The sequence below is a fragment of the Melopsittacus undulatus genome, chromosome 4 (assembly GCF_012275295.1).
Source record: "Melopsittacus undulatus isolate bMelUnd1 chromosome 4, bMelUnd1.mat.Z, whole genome shotgun sequence".
Classification (NCBI taxonomy): Eukaryota; Metazoa; Chordata; class Aves; order Psittaciformes; family Psittaculidae; genus Melopsittacus; species Melopsittacus undulatus.
The window spans coordinates 16,765,550-16,784,181 of NC_047530.1; the positions used below are offsets into that span (position 1 = coordinate 16,765,550).

The window sequence follows — 18,632 nt, forward strand, 5'->3', positions numbered from 1 at the left end:
CCTTATGAAAACAAACTCTGGAAAACAAAAAAACACAGTCAGATTAAACTAATGAGAAGTCAACTCAAGGTAATGTACATGTTTTCACTGAAAAGGCACCTGCTGCAGGGTATCTTGTCGCAAGGTGGGCATTGATGCATCCTTGCATTCAGAAGTAGCTCCCATCATGGCCCCAGCGAGGATCAGCACTAGGCACAGAAAAAGTAGGCCTGATGTAGCTTTTCAAATTGATGCTGCTTGTGGAGAGGAACAAACAGCTTGTCTCCAACTGAGGGGCTGACTCTTGTCATTTATTCATGGCCAGCCCCCTGCCTGGATGGAAATAAAAATGTTTCAAAGATGACTGTGTGGGGGAGCTGGAGGACAGCTTGGAGGCACACTGAGGTTAGCACATTAATTTTTTATCTCTGGAGACTGGGTATCCAATTATGCTTAGAGTACACAAACAACTTTGGCTGGTCTCTCCAGTAGAGATTTATCCACATAATAAAATCTGTGATGGAACTGGGCAAAACTGGCTGATGCCATGAAATAACATACACAGGGGGGTTAGCAGGTCAGATGTGCAAGGTAGAAGAGTTAGAGGAGGGCACAGGAGCGGATTCTCGTTAACTGTATGGACCAACCTGCACACAGTAGCTTGGCCAGTGACAGCCCTTACAGTGTCCTTTATTTAGGATTGTCTTTGGCCAAAGCATTTGTGGGCATAAGATTTGTTCAGTTGCTGTTTACTGCACAGCTGCCTGTAACCAACATTTCACACAGCAAAATGCTACTGAAAACTATTCTCATTTAAAGGAGAGGAAGTTTTTCTCCATGTAGACACACTATCCTATTCTCCCAGGAATTAAGGAAGAGCATTTATACCAGTACACTCATTCACACACACATTCAATAGATGGAAGTCTAATGTAATTCCTCTATCAGGAGTGTCTCAAAATTTGTGAGCACCAGCTGCCCCCATAGCTGGCCAGTACCCATGGAGTGAGATGGAATAAAACAGCAGGTGTTTTGTGGCAGGCTTGGATGCACTCTGGGCTCACAAATCTCACGCTCTCAGTGCCAACATGCGGAGGAAAAGCAAGTAGAAAAAACACTGAGGACGGGGGGGGGGATCATTTCTTTTTATCAGTGGAGCTGGGGAAGGGGGAAATTGACTTTTGTAAGGGTTTTCTATAACATCCTTTTCACAGTTCCGTACTCCCATAAGAAAAATCAGACTAGGTCAAAAATAAATGCGTGTGTAGGCAGAGGCAAGACTAGGCACTGAGGAAGTTCTATTTATCTGTGTCAAATGGCTAGATAAGACATACAAACAAAGCAACTAAAGCTTGAACAAAGCACAGGCTAAGATGCTGTAGGAAAGACAAAGGCCAAGAAAGACTGTTGAACTATCTTCCACATTGCAAAAGGTAAGCTACACATGAGGAAGAAGGACAGAAGGAGAGATGTAAATAAACAAACCTTCTATGACAGTCAAGGACAGTGACATGTGCCAAGAAGGCGAGGCTTGAGGCTTGGGCCAGTCCCTGTTCTTTGATACACATCTGTTCAGTGGTTCTCAGTTTCAGGTAGGTTCCTCCTATCTACAGCAATTTTCCAGTCCCTTGGTAATTTACTGAACTACCCAAATTGTTCTGTGCATGAGAAAAGTAAAAAGAAAGGGGACTGGGTGTGCAGAAAGACAGGAGGACATCAGCTGTTGAGCTGGCACCAGCCAGGGCATCAATAGCTGAATCCAGCAGAAGCCCTGCTCCAGAAAGGTCCCTCCTGCATCAGCACAGCTGCTGTTGCCACAAGTACTGTAAGGAGTGGAGGCTGCAGAGAGACACGGATACAAAGGAAGGAAGTTCATACTGCAGCCACCCGCCTGAACTTTGCTGACCCAATGCTCACCTCCCACAGCACAGCAAATTCCAAATGGCTGGTTTGAATTTTCCTTGCCTTTTCTAAATCAGGCGGCTCATATCTCTCTGACACACTGCTAAGCAAATAACCAGACCCTGCTCTATACCGTATCTCCGTTCCTCCTGTTCAATAGGTTGAGGATTAGCTGTTTGGATTAACATCCCCCCTGCCTTTCCTTCCTCCCTCCCTCCATTCATCCCTCCCTCCTGCCCCCCAAGCCCATGCAGAGAGGATTCTTGAAGCCCAAGCCCTGCAATGCTGCAGACCTGTCAAATCTAATTCATAACACATGCCTAGCAGTTCTTAGGGGAGAGGAAGGATCTGATGCCCTGGCTCCCCACCATCCCCTGTACAAAGGGACTATTTAATGGCTGCACAGTAGCAATGTGGACAATTAGCATTCACATGGAAGATAAATGGCAGCATAAATTAAATATCACCAAGTGAAAGAGCAAAGATGCAAGATCTGAGCTCAAGGCTGTAAACAAACAGGCAAACAGGAACAAACAGCCACTGCAACAACTAAGCCATTTGGGAGAGTTACCTTCTGGTTGCTGGGACTTTCCCCAGGGGTGATCTTCACATTCACATGGCTGTTGCCCATACCTCACGGGCTCATGGCTGGTTGTTAAGCAGATTCTTTCTGCTCAGGAATCTGGGTCTCAGAGCGGTTTACCCCACTGGCTTTAAATTTCTGCCTGTTTGGGGATCTGTGCATCAGCAGCTTCCCTCTGCCACAAGCATCACACAGGAACTCTGGGGGAATGTAAGCCTGAGCAGCTCCTACTCTTTTTCCGCAGAGTAGAATGCACCTTCCTTCCCATAGGCTAAGGCCGGCTGCTTCTAACCTTACCACAGCTTTTCTAGCTTCTCTTCTTTCTAACTTGTATCATTTCCTAAGCACCAGAAACAGGACTGAAACTGTCTTTGGCCTCTGTGACAAGCTGAAAGGCAGGGGATACTAACCTTCTTTGTTTGGGCACCTGTGCCAGGCCATTATCAATATTAATTCAAAATAGGTTTGCAATATGCCTCTCAGATATGCAACTATTACTGAGTAGTACAAGCACAGGGAAAAAAAAAACCAACAGAGATGATGTAAATGCTAAGTAAACAAAAGCTATTGGCTTAACACTGACATTCTCCAGCCTACTCAAGCAGTCGCTCTTAGTGCATTGACAGCTCAAGTTTATCAACAGCTGGAGGAGTCAAAACTACTTTTGCTGTGAATCTACAAAACATGCTAATAACTAAAAGGTAGAGCATAAAAGTGACAGAAACATAGGGACTGCCAAATGGGATCACACTAAACGGCCCTTCAAGCTCAGACGGTGGCTAGTAGCAGATGCTTTGGAGGAATGAAACCCCCTCCCACACCTCCCTGGGGACAAGTATCAATTATCCTGCTTAGAAACAAAATGTTTTCCTACTTCCATATTTCTTCCAGTTCTTCTTAATGTATTAGAAAGTGTTTGCCTGGATATTTTTCTCCATAAGCATTTTTATCGCTTTGTCCACACTGTTCATTACATTGATCTGAAAGAACTTTCTGAAAGTGAACGAAGCTATCAACACAAATCCCAAGGTGAAAGCAAACCCCATGTAGTATTGCACACAGGAAAACTGAAAAATAGCGGCTCAGAGACTTGCAATCAAAACAATCAGCAATAAAACAAAGTCTCTTTGACTCGCAGTTCTGTGTGAAAGAATCAGAAGGAGAGTCAAGTAGGGCCATCCATGCCACTAAGATTTCTGTCAGCCCTGTTCCAGTGTGGGGAATTGAGGCACATAAATCTTCTCTCATATTCCAGCTCTCCTGCTTGCAGATCAGTACATAGATCTTCCCAGACTTTAACTAAGAAGTGGCTTTTGGCAAAGTTGAGGGTAAGCTGTCTGGGGAGGAGATGCAAGGATGAGGGGGACAAGTGCTATGAATTTCATACCTGAAATATTAAGACACGCATAAATGTCTTTTTTCAAAAGCAAAACAAAGGCTGCCCCCTCAGACTACTGGATGTGTATTTCCTTGACATCTCTGCTAACAGCCACGGAGAGGCTGTTTGATGATGGGCAGGTTGGGTATCTCTTCTTTTCCCCCCTCTCCTTGCCACCTCCTCCTCTCAGGAGCAGTAATGGAAAAGTGACTTGCTGCAGAGATAATGCTGGGTTTGAAATGAATTTGTGACTAGCTGAGCCAGCACCCATGTGAGCTGCGGCTGATTAGCTCCAAGCATCCAGGTCCCAATCACTCACAATGGAGCCAGGCAATCATGCCAGTCTCCACAAGGGAAAGACAAAGTGGAGGCAACATCCCTGAAAAGGATCTCAAAGGCAAAGGGAAAAAACTACTCACGCTTGTGGTTTTCATTTCTGTGGACAGGGGAAGAGCGGGTCTCCTGCTCGCGAGCTTCATCACCCTCTTCACTGGCAAGATGGGTGTGAGCATAGTGGTAGCTCAGCCCAGGCCTGTTCTTGTAACGCTTGCCACAGACTGGAAGGAAAGGAGATACAAGGGAAGGAAAGAGAGAAGAGAAACATCAGTGTAATCTGCAACAAGGGCAGCAACCTCTCAAATAACACTCTATTCTCCCCCCACGAGCAGCACTGCACACTCCACCGCCTGCCCAAAACTCTTCCAACCAAGAGGTTGTAAGGTGACAGAAGGGCAGCCCTGAAGCTGCAGGTCGCTGGACAAGATTTCTTCCCGCAGTGCTGCCAGTAGTCCTTCCTACAGTCTGGGCAAATGCACATTGAGTCTCTGCCGCTCATACAGCTCTAATCCTCTGTGCTAAGATTACTAACAAGATTGCACATAAAATTAAATGAAATGCCAGTTCTGATGTTGGTGCAGCACAACGCACAGCAACGAGAACTGAACTAAGAAGAAAGGACATTATTTTCTTCATTACTGATCTCTGAGAAAAGGAAACAGATTTTGTTTTGTTTTTAAGAGAAGACTTTGTGTTTAAGGGTAACAAACAGCTTTATTCACATGTTCCTAGTCAAGACAAGGACATGGAAATCATCCACAGTTTCTTGCTAGAAGAACAGATAGCACTGACACTTAATTTGCCCAGGTAAACTTCATATTCAGAATCCCAATAAATAGTACAACATGTGACAGAGGATGCTCCTTCTGAACTTTATTTTATTTTAGGACAAAGTCAATAAATACCGAGAACAGGATCAAACAATTCAGGATGTCGAAAGGTCTACATTTTCACAGGGAGCTCACCACAAGGGCAGGCCTCATCATAATATTCATTACATACAAATTCAGCTTCTATAAAGGTTTTAGTTCATGTTATTGTCTCTAGAAGTTACCTTTTTCATTTTTAAAGCAGTCTCTGAATGTCCATTTTCTTTTATACAACTATTTTGTCTACCAAGTACAATTACCACCATTTTCAAAGATTAGGAAACAAAGGCAAGGAAGCTTAGTGCCCTTCTTGTATATTTTTACTCCCAGCCACATTTCCAGGTACTTCATTAGCTTCATTAACCTTAAGGATTTCACACGGGAATAAATGTCATGCCTAGTAGTCTATCCTTCATATCTTGCTTAGAAAGGCAAAAGGAGTGGTGCAAGAAGAGAAAACAGAACCCAGCAGTGTCTAGTTCTCTATCTTGATTTTAGACCCCTTGAAAAACTCTCCAAGGGGGAAGTCAGCGTTCACTCTTAAAAACTTCATTCAGCCCTGCGACTGAAAATGTATCCTGAAATGTATACAGATATTTAATTCCTATTCCCCAGACACCTAAACCTGGGAATGCCATAAGGCTCCATGAATCAGACAAAACAAACAAACAAAAAAGACCCCCCCCAATTATTTATTTACATATCAGCAAAATTTCCATTATTACACTTTGATGGCACTACTCACAAAAAAGCCAATTGATGGTCCACATTCCGGAACAGATGAGAGAAAATTGTAAATCAAAGCCTAGCATGATAACCTAATCCATTCTGCATCTCTTGCAGCTGATTGGCAGACTCCCTCAAGAAAAATATTTTGCCTTATTAGAAACGTGTAAAACAACCTCATGATATGAATAAGGTGAGTGATCTGGAATATGAGGTCAATTTATCCCAGTTTTCTCCATTCTGCAAAGTGATGATCACAGAGTCATCATAACAGGACTGAAGTTTTTTCCAAATGTAATGTATCTTTAGAGACAGATTTTTAAGGACTTTGAATGCTCTTTAGAAATGAGAACTCATGAAGGAGGGAGCACGGGGAGAAATAAAATGCCCATATATATATGCACATCCATTCTTTGAAGCATCTGTTTTTGTTTCATATGTAAACTTAACTCTTCTGACAGACATTTCGAACAACTAGACTGCTGCTACATGCATGCTCTCCAGAGAACATCAGTTCAGTCTCTCTTCTCCTAGTACCAACCATGTATTCTTCTAATGCATTCTGGAGACAGAAACTACACCCTCTCCTCCTCTGCAGTTCTACAGAGCAAAGGACAAGCAGTGGAACAGATGCTGACAGAATCAAACACAAGTTATCCACACTTCTGTATGACTTTGTCTCCACTTTTTGAACAGCAAAAAAAAAACGTAACACAAAAGTAACCATCAGCCTGGAGAGACCAACAAAATGCTCACTCTTTAAATTATTTCAGAAAGATAACTCCTCTAATTACTCAAATATTACAGCATTCTTTAGAATGGAGAGACAGATTTGCATTCCAGCTCTTTTTCACTCTTATATGGCTTGATCCTGTGTCAGTGCTAACCTAGATGTAAAATTAGATACGGTCTAAACCCCAGTCCCATTTAGCTATTAGATGGTATTTAAAATTTCAAAATAAAAATATTTCTAGAAATTCTCCCAGACTTCATTTCACTCAGTTCTACCTGAAAACATACCCAAGGTTCTAACTCTACTCGTTACCATACAAGAGCACCATGTCCTTGAATGTAGCTTCCACGGATCTTTCTCTCTCAGTGCACAGAAGAAAGCTTGCATTGCCTGCATGAAGTCCCAAGGCAGTGGCCTCGCCTCATTTCCCTACAGGATCCTGCAGGGGTTTTAGTTGCAGAGTTCAGGATGACATAAGAAGTCAGATGGATCTGCAGACTTGCTTTTCTGCAGCAAAAAATATCAGTTTACCAGTAAAAAAGATGCAAGTGTCAATATAAGCTGAGGTAGTAGTAATTCTGCAGCTGAGCCCTTCCCAATGCCAAAACTTTCAGATGGCCTTTGAGGGTGGCAACAAGCTGAGACATGCCTAGCTACTAAGAAAGTTGGAGGACTTTATAACCAGAGTGCAGGCAAAGGAGTTTACACAGGCCCCGAAGATCCTTTGTAGGACCAAAGACGTGCAGCTTCCAGTAGCACTGTTTTCTTGGTGTCTAGACTTCTATGCCTTTCAAATTCATGTTCTGTCACCAAAAAAGTCTGAAATGATACCATGAGTTGAAACTGCAGAGATTTCCTATTCCCCAAGCAAATTAGACTTCTGCAGGGGGAAAACAATATCATGATATTAGTTGAGCAAAAGAACCATTGGCTTCAGTTGAGACTGCTAGAATAAAAGCTAAGTCAGAACTTCATGGTTTCTCCAACAGACTGAATCTTCCTGAATTCACCATATCTCTTATTTTCCAGATAGAGCACAGTTTATTAATCTACCATATCACTGTGCTAGGAAGTAGTTTCTATAAAAGGGTGATCATTAATAAACACTTAGCTCTTATATAACTCTCCCCACTGCAAGACTGGCTTTTCAAACATTAATTAATCTTCCTCTGAATTTCTAAGTGGGAAATACTATTCTCATTTCACTTTTGAAAAAAGAGAACCACAGAGGGGTTAAGTGACTTGCCCACACAGTGATCTTTTGTCATTACCAGGACTGGAATTCATGAGTTCCAGCATCCACACCAGTGCTTACACCACATCTTTCTCATTCTCCAAGCTGACAAAAGCATAATGAGAACTGGTCCTCCCAGTCTGAAATGTATGCTGCTGATTAGTTTTTAAAGCTATGCAGCTCACACATAACAAGTGAGAGTGTGCCTTTTATAAACTTTGCCAGGTGGCCTTGCCTTTCTTTCAGCAGCTTTGACTTTTATCATCTTTAATTTTCCTTGCTGGATAGGCTCATCATCCTTGCATGTGGTAGATTTCATCCCGAATCTCAACACTGAGAAGTTGACTGGATCTTTAATTAGGTAGCCAAGCCCAATGAAAACAGCAGGAGTTTGAAGAATGTAACCCATTCCAATTCCTCCTGCATTCAAAAGATATATTTTTGCTATACCCTTATGTGAATGCCGTCTTAGGAACAAGCTGGGTAAGTAAGCAGTAATACAGCAGTGCAGATCAAATGCCACAAATGGGGAAGAGGGAGAGGTTTTATTAGGCCACTAGACACTCTATGATGAACCTCACTTTCCCTTCAATTTGAAGACTGAAATGAAGACATTACACAACTGAGTTACGGGCAAAAAACACAGTTTGCAGATAGTTTAATCACAAGCATTACGCGTTTTATAAAAGAGAGTTCAGTTCTAAATTCTGACCTGTAGCAGCCTGCAACTCTTCGGATAAGCAAATTCTCACCCTGTTTACATTTCTCAATAACTAAAATTAATACAAAATACTTCCCCTGCTTTAAAAGGGAATTTGAAATCCATGACTTAAAAGACTTCCTCATCAAATATTTAATGGCTGCGTTGCTGTCATTTTGAAATTGTTACACATTTGGTCTTTGGCAGGCTGTGAGCTATGTTCCAGCCAGTTCTCCACATACATTTTGCACAATCTGTCACCAGCATGAGACAGAAGGAAACAATCCATGTTTTTAGTGGAAACAGGAAACTGGGGGAGTACATGCTTTTTTTTTGTCACTGAATCTTGCCCCCCTCATTGTCTTTCTTTGCATTTCTCCTTTGCCTCCTGTTTTTTCTTCTCAGCTGGGCTGTCAAACACTAAACCTTCAGTTAACTGCTGGCAAGCAGTCATTCCTCAAAGTTACCTTCCTGTCCCACCATTCACTCCACTCCAAAAAAAAACATTCCTTGTTTTGCACTGATTTGGTAATATAATCTCCCCTGTTACAGTTATGCTCACACACTGGCACATCTAGAGATCTCACATGCTAAGAGTGTATGCATTTTGACCTCCACTGGTGGAAGGTGTTGCGTTCATCTTTCTGATCAGTATTGTCATGCTATTCACCCCTAGTATTAGAGCAGCTATTTAGTAACCCATTTCATTGAGGGTTTTCTGTGATAGTAAATCATCCTTGTTGCAGTGCCCCCAGAGGACAAGTCTACCTGCTGTATTAAGATCGCAGGAATGCTGAACTCCAGCACAAAACATGCGCAGACCAACAATATATATGTCCCCATTTCAACAAATGATTTGCTAGCAGGAGCAAAGGAGAAAACAGGTAGCCTATGAGTCACCTCTGTTTCCCTCTTACCACATGCTCTACTCCAGACCTGTATTATTCAATATTTTTTTAAAAAAAAGTGTCCTTGCCTCTATAAACTTGGGGATTTTATCAATAAGGAGTCAACGAATGTCCAGTACAGCAGCTATAGTGGGAGAGTTATTTGTTGGCTTCAGCTGAACAATCATCTTATTTTAGATCTTATTGCCTATTAACTACTTAAGGATTCACCAGAAAGGATTTAGGGCTTGAACTACGAATTGTTTACAGGGAAGCTGAAGTCATGATGGAGATTGATGAAAAGCATATAAAAACGTAATGCTATAATCAAAGCTTTTTCAAATCTGCTTGTCACTGTGATATTTAAGCAAAGGTCTGTCCTAAGAAGCAACAGTTAGTAGTGCTGGACTCATTCATAGTATCTGTAAGAATTAAGACAACAGATTAAGTGCCAGAGAACTGGTAAAAATAAAGCTAAATCATGATTTATCTTGTAGGGCTTTTGCATTACAGCAAACCTTCCAGGGATTCGATGAGATGTTTGTTAAAATGAGTATGACAGGAACAGGTCCATTTCAAGGAGATGAGAAAGAAGGCAGGTAAAGTTAGCATGGTAATTACTAGAGCCATCACTTTGTGAACAATCAAATATTTCTTAAAGAATAGGCCTCAAGGAATTGCATTTTGCAAGTCATGCTGGAGCAATATGACATTTAACTGGGATTTTCTAAGGAAATTAAAAGAGAGAGATCCTTGGTACCCATTGAAACTCAGTGGAATCTGTTCATCTTATGTCACTTAAACTACCTGAAGCCTCCAGCCTTTTGTTGGCAGCACCTACAATATGTTTAGTGAAGAAAGAGAAGAGGGAAGAAAAAATTTAACCTCAAAATAATGAAATTTCAATGCCCTTCTGCTGCTGAATTTACAGAAAAAGGAGGAGGATTTGGATGTAGGGTGAAATACTTTTAAAAACGAGACCATGTTCTGAATAATTACTGTTAGTTTAAAATCAAGTTCAAAGTGTCCACTTAGGGACCAAGCCTTACATGATCTGTGGGCACAGTACAACGAGATAGGCATTTAGTGGGATACTCATAGCACCATAGAACGAACACCTTCCACTAGACCAGGTTGCTCCAAGCCCCATCCCCATCTAATTTGTCCTTGAGCACTGCCAGGAATGTGGCATCCACAGCTTCTGTGGGCGGCCTCTGCCAGTGCCTCACCACCTCATAGTAAGAATTTCTGCCTAATGTCTAATCTAAATCTACAGTTTAGGAGCTTACCTTCAGTTGAAATCAGTGTGAATTAGGAGCCTAATCTTATTATAAACTTCACAAGGCACCTGGGCCCAGTGCTTGCCTGTATTTTTATCATTATTTTGGAAGGTGGAATGGAAAGTGAAAGTATCAAACACACAGAGAACTGACTGTTAGCAAAAATATTGGAATAATAATAAAAATATATGAATTTCATGAATCTAAGAATTCTTTCATAGTTTATTTAGTAAATATTAATATGAAATATACTATCCATAGATAAAACACAGTATGAACAGGACAAAGCAATATAATAAGAAAACTAAAGATGGTAGATAATCTGCCTGAGTAGAAACAGATCAAAGAGGGAAGGATCAGGAAGCTATAGCAAATGGTATATTAAATATGAACTCACATGATGGACAAGGATGAGAAGTCCTTTGCCACTGAAACATGAGGCAGCATTGGAGAGGAGTGTCTTGCATTGAAGAAGGGTTTACTAAACAATCTGTTAGGTCAGCCATCTCTGAACCTCTCACAGACAGGTAACAGAGCAAGTTGCATAAATCAAAGTTCTAGAAGTAAATTTAAGTTACATGCAAATGTATCAACCATTCATTTTCTGAACTAATTCTATCCTCAGAACAGCACATTCAACTTCATTCTAGCCACTGCTACTTAAATAAGACCCTTTGGAGATTTTTCAGAGAAAAGAAGCAAGTTTAGTTTAACTGCTGAAGAAAACACATCTGAAAGAAGCCCAAGTAACTGTTTACGGAAACAGAAAGAAGACATTGTTATCCACTAAGAACAAAGGAAGGACTGCTGGTCTTAGACCACAACAGAGAAAATTCAAGTTAAATAACTAGAAAAACCTGAAAATGATATTTTTGACAAAGAATCAGCTTCTACAAAACACTACAGGATCAGTGTCTCTAGGTACATGCAAGGTTGCATTAGTCACTGATCCAGCAGAGATCATAGGAAGGTTTCAGTCAATTCTCATTGCGCACAAGGAATGAATCTGAATGCATATCTCAACCTCAGAGGGGCTATGAATAAAGGATACGATACAAACATAAGTTGCTATGCTAAAACAGTAGTTTATACATGAATTAAACTAAAAGGAAACAAGGACATATTTGTAAAAGGAAAAGAAAGAAACAACTCCTTTTAGAGATGGGCAAGGGAAATCTTCAATAGATAGAATGACGGAAAACAAAGGTGGAAGTATGTACGCAGGTAAGTCTCCATGGGAACATGAAAAGAATGAGAGCAGACCAATAAGGACAGACAGCAGGAAAGTTAGTATCTTCAGAGATTCAGCACAAATTAATCACTCTGGCTAGGGAATCAGGAGTCATGAAGCTCAGGTGCTACAATTGATGGCAACTTTTAAGCCAGAATCCAAGTTTCCAGATTTTATGAACTTCCTGATTTGATGACACATTTCATGATTATGTTAGCAATTTTATTGATGCTTAGAATGGTCAAATTTTTCATTCTGATCTTCTGAACCAGTATATGCTCAATAAAATCAATTGAAGTATTTCAGAATATTTCATTCCACAAAACAAGAGACCAACCACCTTTACCTAAAAACACAGGAATACGAAACATTTTAGATTTGAAAACCGCCCTTCAGACAGAAATTCCATATTTCTGATCAGTTTTAATATTGGTGTATAGCTGAATGCCTCTTCCAACCAAGCATGCCTATTCAGCAATAACATCGCTATCTTCAAACAGAAGAGGTAGTGTCAGCTGGATACTTCATCTTACTGGCTCACAGACTACTTTTCTCACATAACCTGTTTATTACTGATGAGAGCTGGTAACATGTTCTTGTTTCCCATAAATATGAATGTGTAACTATGGGAAATGAGCAAAGTAGTAGTACCCATGCAGTTCATCATATTTGAAAAATATTTTTATCCATCATATTTGAAAAATCATGGCAGTCAGGTGAAGTTCCCAATGACTGGAAAAAGGGAAATATAACCCCCATTTTCAAGAAGGGGAAAATGGATGACCCAGGGAACTACAGACCAGTCAGTCTCACCTCTGTGCCTGGTAAAATCTGGGAGCAGATTCTCTTGGAAGGCATGCTAGGGCACACGAAAAACAGCAAGGTGCTTGGTGACAGCCAGCATGGCTTCACTAAGGGGAAATCCTGCATGACCAATTTGGTGGCCTTCTATGATGGGGCTATGGAACTGATGGGCAGGGGTAGAGCAGCTGATGTCATCTACCTGGACTTGTGCAAAGTGTTCGACACTGTCCCACACAACATGCTTGTCTCTAAATTGGAGAGACATCAATTTGATAGATGAACCACTCGGTGGATAAAGAACTGGCTGGATGGCTGCATACAAAGAGTTGTGGTCAACAGCTCAATGTCCATCTGGAGACCAGTAATGAGTGGTGTCCCTCAGGGATCAGTGTTGGAACCGGTCTTGTTCTACATCTTTGTTGGTGGCATGGACATGGAGGGATTGAGTGTGCCCTCAGCAAGTTTGCCAATGACACCAAGCTGTGTGGTTCAGTTGATACGCTGGAGGGAAGGAATGCCATCCAGAGGGACCTTGACACACTTGTGAGGTGGGCCAATGCCAACCTCATGAAGTTTAACCATGACAAGGTCCTACACCTGGGTCGGAGCAACCCCAGGCACAGCTACAGGTTGGGCAGAGAAGAGATTCAGAGCAGCCCTGTGGAGAAGGACTTGGGGGTGTTGGTTGATGAGAAAATGAACATGAGCCAGCTGCAGTGTGTGCTCATAGCCCAGAAAGCAACCGTATCCTGGGCTGCATCAAAAGGAGCATGACCAGCAAGTCGAAGGAGGTGATCCTGCCCCTCTACTCTGCTCTCGTGAGACCTCACTTGGAGTATTGTGTGCAGTTCTAAACATAAAAAGAACATGGATCTGTTGGAACAAGTTCAGAGGAGGCCACAAGAATGACCAGGGGCTGGAGCACCTCCTGTATGAAGAGAGGCTGAAAAAGTTGGGGCTGTTCAACTTGCAGAAGAGAAAGCTGCGTGGAGACCCCATAGCAGCCTTGCAGTATCTGAAGGGGTCTTATAAGGGTGCTGGTGAGGGACTCTTCATTAGGGACTGTAGCGATAGGACAAGGGGTAATGGGTTCAACCTTAAATAGGGGAAGTTTAGATTGGATATAAGGATTAAGTTCTTTACTGTGAGGGAGGTGAGGCACTGGAATGAGTTGAGCAAGGTAGTTGTGAATGGTTCATCCCTGGCAGTGTTCAAGGCCAGGCTGGATGAAGCCTTGGGTGACATGGTTTAGTGGGAGGTGTCCCTGCCCGTGGCAGGGGGGTTGGAACTAGATGATCTTGAGGTCCTTTCCAACCCTAACTACTCCATGATTCTAAATAAGAAAATTAATTTGGTTTAGATATTTTTATACCTTCTTTTTTGTGGTCACTTTCCAAACTCAAATATCAGACCACTTCCAGAAAAAGCAATAATATACAGAAAAGGTAAAGTATTTACCATTATTATTTATACCAATAATGTGATTGTGGGAATCATGTTTTCCCAAACATGAAACAGCTTCACTGCTTTTGACTTGCATGTTTCCATGTAAAACAAAACTATCTGCCCAAAACATGCACATGGAGTACTGCAAACCAATTTCAAACCTACAACAACTAGATTGAGGTTTATTTATAAAATATTTAGTAAATAATTTCAAAGAAAAAACTGACACAAGAAATCAATCCAAGCAGGAAAGAGGCCTCAAGCCAATTATTCACAATGAATTGCATGTAATATTTCTACAGAAAGTTAACAAGGGTAGGATATTACTTCAAGACAATGGAATGACAACTGGGACAGTTCTTTCCTTCTGCTCCACAGTCAGGTAAAAGAGTTTCGCTGCCACATAACCCCTTTCACAGCTATCTACAATGGAAAAGGAGCCATCACTGTGTAAATTTTGGATTCCAAGATTCCTTATGTCTCACCTCTAACTATAAGTTTCCTAAAAATGAAAGGTATCAGCCAAATGAAATAGGAAAGTTTATATTTCCAAAACCAAAGAGGAAATTTATGCTCCAAAATGTAAGCCAAGGCAAAATTCCATCAGTACAACAATGTACTAAAGCCTTGACTTGAATACAGATTTCTGCTGCCTACTTTGATATCTTGTATGTTTTATCTACTCTGTGCAAATCACTACTATGCATGTTGTGATTTCTCTGGAAAATACAACAGGAAAGCAATATCAGACAATTAATGACATTATGTTCAAAACGACTGGCACTGACAAGTGTCCTTAGATTTAGAAGTATGTTCCAGAAAAGGGTTAAAGACAGTTATGCATATACCCAAAGAAGACAGATGTGGATTTCAGAAAGATACATACTGGGCTCCCAGAGAAGTTTCAGAAGTCACATTTCAGTTCTTCTAACACACAAGGACAGCTATTTGACCACAGTAGAAATCTCCTGACTCTTCATATACTAAAGAGCTCTTCTTCCTTCATCATGTGTTCAGACAGTCCCATTCATGTGCAAGTCTTTCCATTTCTGCTCATTTCCCTTAGAATATTCACCTTGGAATGTAGTTCTTACATATATATTATATATAAAAATATATAACATATATTCTTATGTTTTTAAATATATCCCATAGATTGATATCTGAACAGTTGGTCTTTTAAGGTCAGTAACATTGCAAGATAGGTAAATAGTCATCCTTAAAACCACTAAATATTTTTGGATCACAGAAGGGAAGACCTCCCACAATTCTCCTATTAACTTTTGTTAGGTTATTGGTTTATAGCATAGAAAGCAGCCAGTAGCACAAATTACCACTGTGTGTACACTACAGTAAGCCTTAAGATCATAGAATCATAGAATAGTTAGGATTGGAAAGGACCTCAAGATTATCTAGTTCCAACCCCCCTGCCATGGGCAGGGACAGCTCACACTTTAAACCATATCACCCAAGGCTTCATCCAACCTGGTCTTGAACACTGCCAGGGATGGAGCATTCACTACCTCCCTGGGCAACCCATTCCAGTACCTCACCACCCTCACAGTAAAGAATTTCTTCCTTATATCAAGTCTAAACCTCTGCTGGTTTAAGTTTCAACCCATTACCCCTTGTCCTATCACTACAGTCCCTAATGAAGAGTCCCTCCCCAGCATCCCTGTAGGCCTCCTTCAGATACTGGAAGGCTGCTATGAGGTCTCCACGCAGCCTTCTCTTCTCCAGGCTGAACAGCCCCAACTTTCTCAGCCTGTCTTCATATGGGAGGTGCTCCAGTCCCCTGATCATCCTCGTGGCCTCCTCTGGACTTGTTCTAACAGTACCATGTCCTTTTTATGTTGAGGACACCAGAACTGAACACAATACTTCAAGTGAGGTCTCACGAGAGCAGAGTAGAGGGGCAGGATCACCTCCTTCGACCTGCTGGTCATGCTCCTTTTGATGCAGCCCAGGATACGGTTGGCTTTCTGGGCTGTGAGTGCACACTGCAGCTGGCTCATGTTCATTTTCTCATTGACTAACACCCCTAAGTCCTTCTCTGCAGTACTACCATGAATTTCCTTTTTGCCCAACCTGTAGCTGTGCCTGGGGTTGCTCCGACCCAGGTGTAGGACCTTGCACTTGGCATGGTTAAACTTCATGAGGTTGGCATCGGCCCACCTCACAAGTGTGTCAAGGTCCCCAAGATGGAAGTGTGAGGTCCCCAAGATGGAAGTGTGAGGTCCCCAAGATGGAAGGCCTCAAAAGCATGTGGGTAAAATAACTGCCCTTCACAGGGCATAGTGAAGCAAATGACATAGTGAAGCAAAAAAGAATATCAAAAGAAGAAGGAAAGCACCAAGGACTAGACCATAAAAAAAATATGTTGTATATCAAATATTGTACACTTTCCTCATAGTAGGACTCTGGTATCCTTCTTCAGTTTGAGCTTTGGGCTCTGGTATAATTTCTCAGTAGGGCAATGCCTTACTTCACCTGCAGTCCCACTGCAACGTGTCAAACAGCATGGCCATATTCAAAGGGAATATGTTTCAAAACAAAGTGTTCTGGTTGTGCTTGTTTCTTAGGAGGGCTCAACTTCTGATGATGCCACAAGAGTACTTTCTGAGTGATGGATGAGAATAAGACCTTCAAAATTCAACCCAGTGAGATTTGAAGGAAAGAGAATCACCAAATATATGAAGAGATACAACAAGGGTGAAGTACCTTTGTCGGAGATTTTTGAGTTATGCTTTTGTTTGTAACTATCTGAAACAGAGAAAGAAATAGAGGGTGAATCTTACATGGGGGAAGGAAGACAAAAGGCAGAGAAGTCAGAAAAAGAGAAGAGAAAGAAAATATAAGGGATGATTTATTACAGGGCAAAGGGAACTGGAGTCTTGCCGAGGCCTTAATTTTACTTCCTCCATGCAAAAACACCAAGAGCATGAAGCAGCAGCAGGTGGCAAACATGCAAGTCAGAGAGCAGCAGAATAATTTGCTGGAAGAGAAAAGACAAAGCCCTGAGTACATCAAGCTGGTAGGACCAGGCTGGAAGCAGAATCAGCTGTCTTGGTGCTACTTACTGTCACAAACATAGGGTTTGTCATGATCATCCTGGGAGGCAGCATCATTCCGTCTCCTGCCTCCTCCAGATCCCCGAGCCTGCAAGGACAAGAGGAATGTTAACATTATTCCATCGCCCCTCGGGTATCCTTGTGCCCCTCACCCTCCTATGAAAAATGTGCAATATAAACTAAACAATTCCTCAGCTGCCATATAGGGCTGTCAAGGGTGGGCTTGACCCTTCACCTCCTAAGATATGCACTATGTTAGTGGACCTTGTAATGCATTGGAGATCCCCTTCACAGATAACCCAAATTGTTCATCCATAGCAGTAGGTTACTGCCAGCACATATTCAGTCGAGTATCATCACACATTCATTTCTGAAGATGTTCAAATACCTTGCTTAACTGAATATGAATGAATAGATGAACAGGTGTTAGAGGACAAATGCAGCTATTCAATCAGCCAGAAAATAGGCCCCAAATAGAACAGAGGTAAAATTATTTCCTTTAATATTTTCAAATGGGGGGTTGTTTGTTTTGTTCAGTTTTCCAGCTGAAAAGCAATGTTTTGAAATGGCCTTCTGTGACAAAGATATCATGGCTAATTCTAAAATGGTGCTTTGGTCAGTTAGTGGAGAAGATTAGGAAACATAGCTACCTGCAATAACAGAGAATGGGAATTACCCAGAATGTCTCACTGTTCTGTGTTCCTACAACGTACCAAGTTGGCTGCCCTGGAAATGGAAAAGCTCTTGTTTCTCCCCAGCACAGACTGCTCTGTCCTGAGCTCCAGTGGTAAGAGTGGAATTCCAGCATCAAAGCTATTTGGTCCTGACACTTCTCACCTGAGATGCCAACAAGGGGACAGCTCATATCTGTCCAGAAGTAAAGGCTGTAAGGTGTAACTGGGAATTGAGCCAAGGCCTTCAGTTCTTTCCTGTTCACTAATGTACAGTGTGTAGATGACAATAATTTTAGACTTGATCTTTATTAGAGGAAGTGATCTGCAGGTGGATGGCTAGACAGCCCTTTACTAGTTCTGCCAGCTACTCTATTCCTGTGTAAAAGCAACAAAATTGTTTCTGCTGCTCCTGTTATTAAACCGTTCATGTTTCTCACACTAGACAAGGCTGCCTGACTCAAATCCTTCAAGCTTTTGTATGCAAAAATTAGAAACGGATAGAGCTTTGTCAAGTAAAGCTGGAGAAGACGTAGAAATTCTGAAAATATTAGTTCCTCAGACACAAAGGGGTCATAGGAGCTCTGCTCCTCTTCCTGTGGAGTTAGGACTGAACTAGCACTATTCAAGCTGCATTCTATGGAACATCTAAAGAGAAGGAACAAGGAACAGTTTTACATTGGCCTGCCAAAATCTGTCAAAACAGGGATTTGCAAAAACTTCACACATTATTTCACTGGGATTGCTCAGGTCTAACTCTTACAGTCCTGAAGGAAAGACATGGATTTGCAGCTGTCTGGAT

The 18,632-nt window shown here is 41.7% G+C and overlaps 1 protein-coding gene across 7 annotated transcripts in view; it reads right to left on the minus strand.

Moving 5' to 3' along the window:
* The window catches only part of DPF3 (double PHD fingers 3), a 164,028-nt gene that overhangs the window by 39,839 nt on the left and 105,557 nt on the right, over positions 1–18,632 (minus strand). For 4 of the 7 annotated variants that reach the window (XR_004549558.1, XR_004549557.1, XM_005152322.3 and 1 more), the window contains 2 exons: positions 17,169–17,247; positions 4,262–4,399 (listed from right to left, as the gene is read on the minus strand). Coding sequence is in view for 4 of the 7 variants with exons in the window: in XM_005152322.3 (XP_005152379.2) it covers positions 4,262–4,399; positions 17,169–17,247 (217 nt within the window). In the remaining 3 variants the exon portion in view is untranslated. Of the gene's footprint in view, positions 1–4,261; positions 4,400–16,809; positions 16,852–17,168; positions 17,248–18,632 lie in introns of all 7 variants that reach the window. The other 3 variants (XR_004549556.1, XM_031051793.2, XM_031051792.2) reach the window with 1 other exon arrangement.